General features: G+C 31.5%; 5 protein-coding genes across 5 annotated transcripts; 4 read left to right on the top strand and 1 right to left on the bottom strand.

Annotated features, from left to right (window-relative positions):
- Positions 1 to 129: 129 nt before the first annotated feature.
- On the top strand, positions 130 to 2,088 carry ELE39_001158 (ataxin2 related nudix domain (RNA processing phosphatase ATpase domain); the record flags this gene model as incomplete). The annotated part of the gene is made up of 1 exon (XM_067344197.1): positions 130 to 2,088. One exon carries the CDS (start codon positions 130 to 132, stop codon positions 2,086 to 2,088), a length of 1,959 nt encoding a protein of 652 aa, XP_067200235.1.
- Positions 2,089 to 2,308: 220 nt separating this feature from the next.
- On the top strand, positions 2,309 to 6,130 carry ELE39_001157 (SMC3 SMC type chromosomal ABC ATpase; the record flags this gene model as incomplete). Its single annotated transcript, XM_067344196.1, has 1 exon — positions 2,309 to 6,130. The coding sequence occupies one exon, from the start codon at positions 2,309 to 2,311 to the stop codon at positions 6,128 to 6,130; it is 3,822 nt and encodes a 1,273-aa protein (XP_067200234.1).
- Positions 6,131 to 6,164: 34 nt separating this feature from the next.
- Positions 6,165 to 7,007, bottom strand: ELE39_001156 (uncharacterized protein; the record flags this gene model as incomplete). The annotated part of the gene is made up of 1 exon (XM_067344195.1): positions 6,165 to 7,007. One exon carries the CDS (start codon positions 7,005 to 7,007, stop codon positions 6,165 to 6,167), a length of 843 nt encoding a protein of 280 aa, XP_067200233.1.
- Positions 7,008 to 7,921: 914 nt separating this feature from the next.
- Positions 7,922 to 9,283, top strand: ELE39_001155 (clathrin-adaptor medium chain; the record flags this gene model as incomplete). The annotated part of the gene is made up of 1 exon (XM_067344194.1): positions 7,922 to 9,283. One exon carries the CDS (start codon positions 7,922 to 7,924, stop codon positions 9,281 to 9,283), a length of 1,362 nt encoding a protein of 453 aa, XP_067200232.1.
- Positions 9,284 to 10,024: 741 nt separating this feature from the next.
- ELE39_001154 (serine threonine phosphatase) lies at positions 10,025 to 10,987 on the top strand (the record flags this gene model as incomplete). The annotated part of the gene is made up of 1 exon (XM_067344193.1): positions 10,025 to 10,987. The coding sequence occupies one exon, from the start codon at positions 10,025 to 10,027 to the stop codon at positions 10,985 to 10,987; it is 963 nt and encodes a 320-aa protein (XP_067200231.1).
- Positions 10,988 to 11,443: the final 456 nt, after the last annotated feature.

Raw genomic sequence — 11,443 nt, 5'->3', positions numbered from 1 at the left:
TGTACAATGGAATTCTTTTCTGATTAGCGCTATTATATGGCGCTAGCAATTATTAATTATTTCTTAGGCAAATACAGAAAAAGTAATTCATGAAGTAAGAACACGAAGTCGAACCACAATTTTTCATTTATGGATCGACTAATAGAGAGTCTCTCTCATATAGCGATACAAAATGGCAGTTTTCGCTCAATTAACTATCTAAATTCACGTAGTGAAAATGCTGGCAGAGATACCACACATTCTTCTGAATCAGGGTACATAATTGATATGAAAGGCAAATGCAATCAGATTAGTAATTCTAGAGATAAAAATTTACTGCAGTCCAGTATCTATAATAGTGATTTAAGCCAAGTCTGCTCACATCGGTTAAGTGATTGCTTTATGAAAAACGAAGATGATGCAGATAGCTCTGGACACAAAATAGAGGATAGGTTTGAAATCTCAAGAAAATTCCAGGAAACATTAAGATCAAACTTTCATAAAAAATTTATAATTGGTCGTGATAGATCCCATAATTTGAATATTCAACCACCAAATTTATCAACAGAAAGCGTAATGAATAATTTTGAACAATCAGTACAACTTGACGAAAAAAAGACAGCTTCAGATATTGCTATGAAATATTCTCCCGAAGATATTATCTTGTCTAAGGTTAGGGGGATTTTTATGAATCGCTATAGTCGTGATTCAATACCACAAGAACAAATAGATACACTTAGAACTAACACAAAAAAGAAAAACAAGGTAAATGGACCGATGGAACGACTAATTAGCAATTTTGATATCGAAGCTGCATATAAAGATATGGAGGCTGCATTCTCAGAGGCAATAGATGATTGTTATGCAAGATTTTTTACAAATCTTCCTGTAAACTTACTTGAGGATGCAATTCATTTATACTTTCAAATACAGGCTGCATATTGGTGGTACGAGGATATGTGGTACGACAAATACTCACATGTTTTGCCAAAGCTTTCTTTACGCGTCTTTGGGCAATTTGTGGCTGAAGACTGCCCAATTCTAAGACATTTCGTTTCATCTCCTGAGGAGCATGACAAATTTCTTTTAAATTGGAAGCGATATTGCAAGACAATACCTTTAAGAGGAGTAATTTTAATTAACAAAGAGTTTACGAAGTGTGTGCTAGTAAAACCATGGAATGGTAACAGATTTATGTTCCCCAGAGGTAAAATGGATGAAATGGAGGAGGATAGTTTATGTGCAATCCGTGAAGCATACGAAGAGCTTGGAATTGATGTGACTAAACATCTCAATGATTCAATTTATATTGAGAAACAAGTAGAAGAGCAAACAATAAAATTGTTTTTAATACCTGGAATTGATGAAACTACTCCATTAGAACCAAAAAAGAGAAAGGAGATTTCAGAAATAAGATGGTTTAATTTTACATCACTTCCAAATTGGCATGTTAATCATTTACTTAAACACAGAAAACCCAAGAATTCTGATAACTTTGTTCATACTGATAGAAACCTAAACTGCATCTCGAATGATTATATTTCTTGTATTGATAAGCATGATATTCATAATAGTGATGACGAAGATTTGATTGGGAGTAATGAAAAGGTTCATGAAGACTTACAATCTATCAATGAAAAGCCTGACTCGAACCAATTTTTTAGAGTTTCACATTTTACACGTAATTTACGTGGTTGGATTGAAGTTTTAAAGAAAATACCACTTTATAGTCCAAATAATCCTGGTGGGATAATTCCAAATTTACCGAAAAATCTTAACCCAGCAGTTATAAGAAGACTACAGAATGCGGACCTTGGAGGACCGCCCTTATCTAACCTTCCTTTATTCGTAAGAGTTAAATTTAATGCTAATGAGAGAAAAGGACAACTTTCATCCACATCACAAATTTTCTCTCAGAATAACAAGAAGAAGCCAAAACCTTATGTTTCTGATTCCACAAAAGACAAAAGGACGTTTGGCACAAATGCAGGTTCTGGCTGGGATGTAGAATCTATGTTTGCACTGAATGAGCAAAAATTTGGAGTCAAATCAACATTTTCCCTGGATGAATACACAATTCCTCTCCCGAAAATAAAGCAAAAGAAATAGTTGATCATAATCTAGTCGTAATTTTTTAATGTTTAGAAAATTGTTCCTACTTTTTAAAACTATACCGCCACATGCATATACCGCTGCTCCCCACAAAATACTGTATTATCAATAACTGCAGAAATTTGTAACTAGGAGTTTACCGAAAAATAATTCTTTGATACCTGAGAGAATTCTATTTAGAAACTTAATATTCTTTCTTCTCAGGCTATTGAATATAATGTATATCAAAGAGCTTAAAATATGTGGTTTTAAGACATATAGGGATGAAACAACGATACCATTCCATCCTGGATGTAACTGCATTGTAGGACTAAATGGTAGTGGAAAGTCTAATATCCTTGCAGCTATACAGTTTTTACTGTCAGATTCATTTGGAAGTACTCTGGTTGAAAGACGTGCGCTTTTACATGAAGGCCTTGGCCCTCAAGTAACAGAGGCATATGTTGAGTTGTCACTTGATAATATTGGTCGTCGTATTTCTATGTATGATGAAGATGTGGTTACTATTAAGAGGATTTTTCGCAGTTCCAGCCAGAAGAATGAGTGGCAGGTGATGGGAAAAAATATTTCGAAAAAAGATTTTGATTCAATTTTGGAGAGTTGCGGTATATCTAGAAATAATCCTTATTTCATAGTTAGACAAGGGAAGGTAGCAGAACTTGCGACTATGTCTGATGCTTCTAGATTGAGGTTACTGAAAGAGATTGCTGGAACAAGAACATATGATGAAAGGAGAGAGGAAAGCATCAAATTGCTGTTTGAAACTGAAACCAGAAAAATTAAGGTTGACTCTGTATTTGATGATATACAAAAGCGAATCGAAATATTAAAAGATGAGCAAAAAGAATTTAGGGATTTTTTAAATCTTGATAGGAGAAAGAGAACTCTTGAGTTTTTGCTGAATGAATATGAATGGGAGGAAGCAAGTAAAGGCGAGCAAGAATATTATGAGAAGTTGCTAAAATCACATGAGAAGCTCGCTTCCATTGAAAAAAATTTAAACTCGATTAGTTCTAGCACGCAATCATTAATTGAATCCCAAAAAGAATTAGATATTCAGCTTCAAGAATTAGAACACAAAAAAAAAGATGTTCAAAGTAAAATTTCACATTATTCAGCTTCTATAGCTGATTTAAACTTTGAAAAAGATACACATGAAGGCAATCAAAAAATCTCATATTTATCTAAACTTGAAAGTGAGACGAAAAGCAAGATATTGGACATTGAAACTGCAATTAAAAATAAAAAGGAGTTAATGAATAAGTACAAAATAAAATATAATTCCATTTTAAAAGAAAAAAATATGCTAAGACAACAAGAGTCGAGTTTAATTTCAAAGAATAACGAAATAGAGTTTTCTACTATTTCTGAAAAAAAATCTGCAATAAATAAAAAAATAGAGCTTCATAATATAGAAAAAGAAAAGTTAAACTCACATTTATGCTCAATAAAAAAGTCTCTTGCTGAAAAACAAAGTGAATTACATATTTTGGAATCTAATATTTTTAAGTGGAAAGAAGATCAGTTCAAAAGTCAAAAAAATCTTGACTCTATAATTGAGAAGATTGAAATAAACATAGAAGAGCGAAAAATAGCTCTTGAAAAGAAGCATGAAATTAATAAGTCATTATATCAAAAAGAAAACCAGTCTAGAATCATTTCAAGCAAAATTTTGGAATTAGAGAATTCGATCGGTTCTAAAACAAAAAGTTCGATAAAAATGGGATTAAGCCTTGCACGTGAGTACTGTGAAAAAAACAATTTGTTCTGGGGGTTTGCAGACGATAATGAAGAGATGAATGAAACACAAGTTTTTGGTACTGTGCTGGAAGTTATTGATGTTGATGATATCTATACCACTGCAGTTGAAGTAGCAGCGGGAAATAATATTCATAATTTAATTATAAAGGATAAGGAGGTTGCTACAATCATTATTTCTCATATTAAGTCACTTAATGGGTACAGGAGTGATCTAAATTATGGACAAAATTACTCAATTGTATTGAGCCCCATTGATGATATAAAAGCATTAAATAAAAGTTTTAAATGCGATATTGCTTCTGAAAAAAATGCAATTTCAATGATTGATATAATTCAGTTCGATGAAAGAGTGAGACCAGTGATTGAACAGATATTTGGAAACTATGTCATTGTTGAAAACTTAGATGATGCGAAGTATCTGGCCGACAAATATAGCGTAAATTGTATAACTTTAGATGGTGATGAATGGGATAATAAAGGTTGCATTAGGGGAGGATACCGTGGTATTAGTCTTCCAGGAGTTCAACAAAACAGCATTATTATTTGCTCAAAACAACTAAAAAATCTAATTAATGAGAATTCAGTATTGTGTTCAGAAATATATAATATTAAAAGTGAGATTAGAGAAGTTGAAGATCTGGTATGCAAGTTAAGTCATGACAGAGAAGAATATCTTACTATTAGGGAGAAATTGATATCACAAGTTTCAAAATCAAAGGAAATGATTCATTTATCCGAAAGTAAAAAAAGGAATATTCAATCAATTATTATCAAGGTCGGAGAAGAAGAGGAAAAAGCAGTTAGAAACATTGACACTGTTCAAAATTATATTATTGCATTGAAAAACGAACTATCATGCGATTCACTTTCTAATGGACTAAGCATAGATGAGGAAAATTTACTAAAGGAGGTAATCTCGAAAATACGAAAACTTGAATATTGCGAAATCCCAAAAGTAGAAAGGGAGCTTTCTGATCTTTATAACGACATTGATAAACATGAAGTCCACTTGAACACGCTTTTTGAAGAATTATATCGTATTCAGGAAGAAAAACAGGAAGAAGATAATATGAAGCTAAATTGCGATTATTTTGAAACAAATGGGTTGCTATTGGAGTATAATAAGTTACTTGAGGAATCAAAAGAGTTACTGAATGAAATAGTAAATAAGGTTGAATCAATAAAAAAACAATCACTGGAAATTGAAAAGCTTAGGCTCTCAACATTACACGAAGAGAGTATAGCTATAAACACTAGAAATGAATTGGTGGCTCTTGTTACAAGTCTACAAAAAAAGTACGATAAATTTCGACAGGCTAAAGAACTTGCTTTACACGAAAGAACTAAATACTCAGATTCTCAGAATGTGATTTCTGAAATAAATATTCCCAAAGAAAAAAGTGAGGTTTATCAGGAACTTCAAGCCGTGCAGAAGAAGTTATCTGAAGACTACAAATCTATTAATCGAAAGGTTATATCAGAGTTGGATCAATTCATTCAAGAGTATACAGATTTATCAGATCGTCACAAAGAATTGAACTCTGCTATGAATTCTATTCAACTATTAATTGAAACTCTGGATATTCAAAAAGAAAAAACTTTACTAAAAACTTTTGAAGAGATCAACTTCTATTTCAACCAGGTGTTTAAGGAACTAATCCCAAACGGAGATGCAAAGCTTTTTTTAAGACTATCAAATGAGGCTAGGAACACAGTGGACGAGAACAGTAATAGCACGAATAACAAGCCATTATACAAAAAAAATAACCCCATTGATAATAAATGCTCAAATACTGCAAGAAGCAAAGAAAATGATTCAACTCTTTTGGGAATTGGTATTAGAGTTACTTTTCATGCAGGGAGTAGTTCTCAAATTAATCCAACAAATTCACAGCAAAAAGCCAGTAACCAAGCAGGAAATTATTATTCTCTTAACCAGCTTAGTGGAGGACAGAAAACACTAGTTGCATTAGCATTCTTGTTTGCACTACACAGGGCAGATCCGGCACCCATGTATCTTTTGGACGAGATAGATGCCGCACTTGACGACCAGTATCGATGGTCTGTTGCAAATTTGATCAAAAAGCAATCAATTTCAACACAATTCATTGTTACTACATTTAGACCTCAGATACTTGAGGTTGCGGACAGATATTTTCAGGTATCTCAAGTAAATAGATCTAGCTATGTAAATGAAGTTTCCAAGCAACAAGCTTTGGAGTTGCAACAAGAGCAATACCAACAAAAAAAGGCACATGAATTGATATCCGAAGACTGAATTATGACTTCTTCAAAAAAAAAATCTTTCTTGGCTATTTATAATTGATTATTATATTTAATATATTGTCACTGTGCACCTTTTCTAATTTTTTTTTTTTCTCTGCAAATTCTATTTCTCTTGAATATAATGCAATTGCATGAGAAAATAGTCTTTTACTCTCTATTGATTCAAAGACAGTGTTTTCGCTTTGTTTGTTTATTTCTTCTAATTTTTTAGAAAGCTCCTCAGAAGGGATTGCTGCTCCTGAAATGGGATGATTTATTACATGCCCGGATAAGTCACCAATCTCTTTAACTATGGCCTTGAATCCCTTTTCTTTTTCATTGTTTAACTCACTTAATCTTCCTAAGACATAGTCTTGTGTAAACTTTGGGTATTTTTTTCTAAAATCAGCTTTTAGCCCATGATAAGGTAGAAGTGGATAAACTCCTTTCAATGAATCTTGGTACATTGTATCAATTCCCGTTTTGAGCATTAGAACTTCCTTATCAATTTTACATGCAGAATATACTAATTTTTCAAAATCCTCCTGATGAATTGTCAAATTGTTAAAGATTTCTTTCTGTGCTTTAATAATTTTATCTTTAAAACCTGCATTAGAGAAAACAGTTTCAGCACAATTTAAAGATTCAATTGACTCGCCATCAGTTGGATTAATTATTGATGATACCAAGCTGCTAAATTCCATAAGAGTTGGGTGAAGCTCATTAGAAATGGAGATCAACACATTTTTTATTTCTTCGTTATTTAATTTTCTACTTGAAAATATTTTCTTATTGTTTTTTGTGAAATACCAGACTCCTCCAATGACCACCCCAATTAAACCTAGTGTTGACAAAAATCTATATCTATCCCCAAATAAATTACTTTTCATCCATAGCTAGATAATTTTAAAAAATGCACATAAAGTTCATCACCGCCAATAATTCAAAAGTTAACACAAGTTTTGTCTTAAATTAGTGTTTAACGTGAATGATAAATACAATAATTTATTTATTAAGTTTGACTTTTTAAAATTAAATTTAACTTAAATTTTTTTTTTTTGGTATTTCCCATCTGGTATTTTTGAGTCTTTGTGAAATTTGGTATGGATGATTAATCACACAGTCTGATTAAATGGTAGTGAAAATGATCAATACTTTGCTCAGAATAGTTGAGCTGGCTGTCCCTCGTTCTTTTATTAACTTTTAAATTTCAAATTAGGTAGCCATTTTTGAATTAGTACAATTAATAAAAAAAATAGTGGTTCTATTACAGAAAAATAGTTCCAATAATTTATCCGATTTCATAATCTAATCATTTCATTTAATTTTAATGAATTCAATTTAAGAGGAATGCCCAGATTATAAATTTTCACCAAATTTTGCATTCCTTTCAAAGATTATATTGATTTAAGAGGTAAATTTCTTAATATTATTACTGATGACATTGAATATAGCTCTAAAAAACGACGGTTATGATACTTTATACAGTTGGTAATATTTAAACAATTTCATATACGTAAAATACCACTAAAAGATAAATCTTCTTTTTTATTTGAAAACTTGGTAATGTTTCATCAAATTTGCATATTTAAAAATTTCTTGAAATACATTTTTTTTGCTCCCCACCTACTTTCTTACCTTTTGTTAGAGCCATATTAAATCGTTAAAAAAATAAAAGAAATTAGATTCTTATTATATCACTTTTAATTAGCTCAATACATTCATTAGCAGACATATTTCATTATTGATTACTTATTAACAAATTATTGACACTTCTTACATTCATCTTGTTGATTTATTTGTGATGTGCGGAGTTTCAGCAATTTTTATTTTAGATATAAACGGAAAACCAATCATAGGAAGAAATTATAAAGGCGATATTTCAGAAAATGGAGTTTTGGATGCGTTTCAACAGCATGTTATAGAACAAGAAGATTCCTGTATTAAACCAATTTTCTCTTCTAAAATGATTACTTATTGTTGGATTAAATACAATAACTTGTACTTGGTATTACTTTCAAGAAAAAATTCGAATGCAATCATGATGATAACATTTCTGTATAAGTTGATTGAAATTTTAAAAGATTACTTCAAGGTTTTAGAGGAAGAGAGTATAAGAGATAATTTTGTAGTAATATATGAGTTGTTGGATGAGATAATGGATAATGGATTTCCTCAGATAACAGAAGTCAAGGTTTTACGTGAATATATAAAAAATGAAGCTCATGAACTTTCTGCCACTTCCGTATTGGTACAAAGTAGAAATAATTCTTCTTCTATAAAACCTCCTTCTGCATTATCGAATGTAATTTCCTGGAGACCAGAGGGAATAAAACATAAAAAGAATGAGATATTTCTAGATGTAATTGAGAAGGTAAATATGATTATTGGTTCAAGTGGGGATGTAATAAATAGTGAGATCGTTGGAACATTAACAATGAAAAGTTACCTTTCTGGTATGCCAGAACTTAAACTTGGATTAAATGATAGGCTTGGAGATGCTTCAATTTCTACAAGAAATGCTAGTCATGATTCAGTCTCAAGTTCTAATAGAAACTCGATGTTGAAAAATAAATCAGTTGAGATAGAGGATATCAAATTTCATCAATGCGTAAGACTTGCGAGATTTGAAAGCGATAGAACGATTTCTTTTATCCCTCCTGACGGACAATTTGAATTAATGAGTTATAGGTTAACTCCATCATCTAATTTAAAGCCACTATTTAAGGTAGATGTGAATATTGAAAATATTAGTACTACCCGTATAAAATATATTATCAAAGTTAAAGGTCAATATAAAGCAAGAAGCGTTGCAAAAAATACAGAAATTCAGATCCCCGTTCCAAACGATGTCATAATACCTACTTTTAAAACATCAATAGGTACAGTAAAATACTCACCTGAGCGAGATTTAATAATATGGAACATTAAGACATTTTCGGGACAAAAGGAATTTACTATGACTGCAGTTTTTGATATTCCATCCATTGTCAACGAAACGAATGTAAGCAAGCGTCCAGTTACAGTTAACTTTGAAATCCCGTACTTTACAATCTCAGGCCTCACTATTAGATACCTGAAAATTACGGAGAAGAGCGGATATCAAGCTCTTCCATGGGTGAGATACATAACACAAAATGGAAACTACGAAATAAGAATGCCCTAAATACACTAGAATTGGCTCGGACTATTTAAACTAGATTATAATTAATTTTGATTATTTACGAACGTCTTTTGATTCACAGAAAGTCTAAAACGAAACAAGATATAGAAATACCAATTATGCAAATACGAATGTTTGTGAACAAATTACATTCATTTAAATTAAGTCGTCTTCATTAGTTCTTAATTTGGTGTTGTAGGGAGTGCTAAAATCTCGCATTAATGATTAATCCGCTTACGTACCGGAAAATCTAAGTAATTAGTATTTATTACGCGCGCCTGTAATATCTCTTAGCACGCGTATAAAGCGGTAGAATATTATTATAATAATGTAGCAAGAGAATATTCATATTAATTGCCAACTTAACCCGGCATTATTGATTAATAGTTAATTTCGACGAATATTTACAAACTATTTTCAAATTCATCAACTATTAATATTATTAAGATTAAGGCTTATTGACTGGAATTTTATATTTGCCTTTTACCAATTATTCATTTTTTTTTTGGTACATTAAACGGGTAGATAGTTAAGAATAATTAAGAGTTTATATTGAAGATAAAACCAGCATTAAATGCTTGTAAAGAGAAATTACTAATTTACATATATACATAAATATATATATATATATATATATATATTTATGTATATATTTTAAACACATAGATATATGTATTTTTGTTAACTTTGCTGCCAAACTGATTTATATTCAACTAAGCGAAAGGTTTTTAACTATTTTTTTGAATGGCACCGCAACCTTCATCTACTACAATATCAGGAACTACAAATGGTTCTAATACTGATATTGACGTAGATTCAATAATAGCAAAACTGTTGGAAGTGCGTGGTTCTCGTCCAGGGAAACCGGTTCAACTAACAGAGAAAGAGATACGCGGAATATGTATAAAATCCCGTGAAATATTTATGAGTCAGCCTACTTTACTTGAATTAGATGCACCTATTAAAATATGTGGAGACATACATGGACAGTACTATGACCTACTTAGACTTTTTGAATATGGTGGTTTCCCACCAGATACTAATTATTTATTTCTTGGAGATTATGTAGATAGAGGTAAACAGAGTCTAGAAACTATCTGCCTTTTGTTTGCATACAAAATTAAGTATCCAGAGAATTTTTTTTTGTTAAGAGGAAATCACGAGTGCGCATCCATTAATCGAATTTATGGATTCTATGATGAGTGCAAGCGAAGGTATAATGTAAAGCTTTGGAAGACTTTTACGGACTGTTTTAATTGTTTGCCCGTTGCTGCCATAATTGACGAAAAGATTCTTTGTATGCACGGCGGTCTTTCTCCTGAATTACATAAATTGGATCAAATAAGAAAGATTGAAAGGCCTACGGATGTTCCGGACACTGGATTACTTTGCGATCTGTTGTGGTCTGACCCTGAAAAAGATGTAAGGGGATGGGGAGAAAATGATAGGGGTGTATCATTCACTTTTGGTCATGATGTGGTTGAAAAATTCCTGAGAGATCATGACATGGATCTTATTTGCAGAGCCCATCAAGTGGTAGAGGATGGATATGAATTCTTTGCCAAGCGCCAGTTGGTCACCCTTTTCTCAGCCCCCAATTATTGCGGAGAATTTGATAATGCAGGTGCAATGATGTCTGTTGATGAAACGTTAATGTGTTCCTTCCAGATTTTAAAACCTGTAGAGAAAAAGAAACTTAAACCATAATAAATGCTTAAAAGTATTATTACATATATTTTTGTATAGTTAAATCTTTAAGTTCCATTTAGTGAGGACAGTAAGAATTACAAATTTCAAAGTCTGATAAAAATGTGAAACTGCATTAATTTAATCGATATATTGCAAATTATAATTAGAAAAGTTAGCCAAATTTCATGAATTGGCCCTCAACTAATCTGTAAAATTGACAGTAGAAATCTGTTAGAGGCAACGATTTTTTCTAAATAGAGCTATTATTGACTCACAAAATGGTTTCTGATTGTGTTCTGAATTCATTAATATATAAAACTTTTTGTTTAATAAAATTAATAATTTATGAATACAAATAACTTATACTGCTATTATTTGGTGCAAACTATGATTTTGTTCCTGTTTGAGACTTAATTTTGCAGTGACTCAAACCATTTCAATGAGCAATTGGCTGATTGCATGTTAATCTCCCCT

The sequence above is a fragment of the Cryptosporidium sp. chipmunk genotype I genome (assembly GCF_004936735.1).
Source record: "Cryptosporidium sp. chipmunk genotype I strain 37763 chromosome Unknown contig_17, whole genome shotgun sequence".
NCBI lineage: Eukaryota > Apicomplexa > Conoidasida > Eucoccidiorida > Cryptosporidiidae > Cryptosporidium > Cryptosporidium sp. chipmunk genotype I.
Note: the sequence above shows the minus strand (reverse complement) of the source record. Positions and strands in the feature narration are given on the sequence as shown.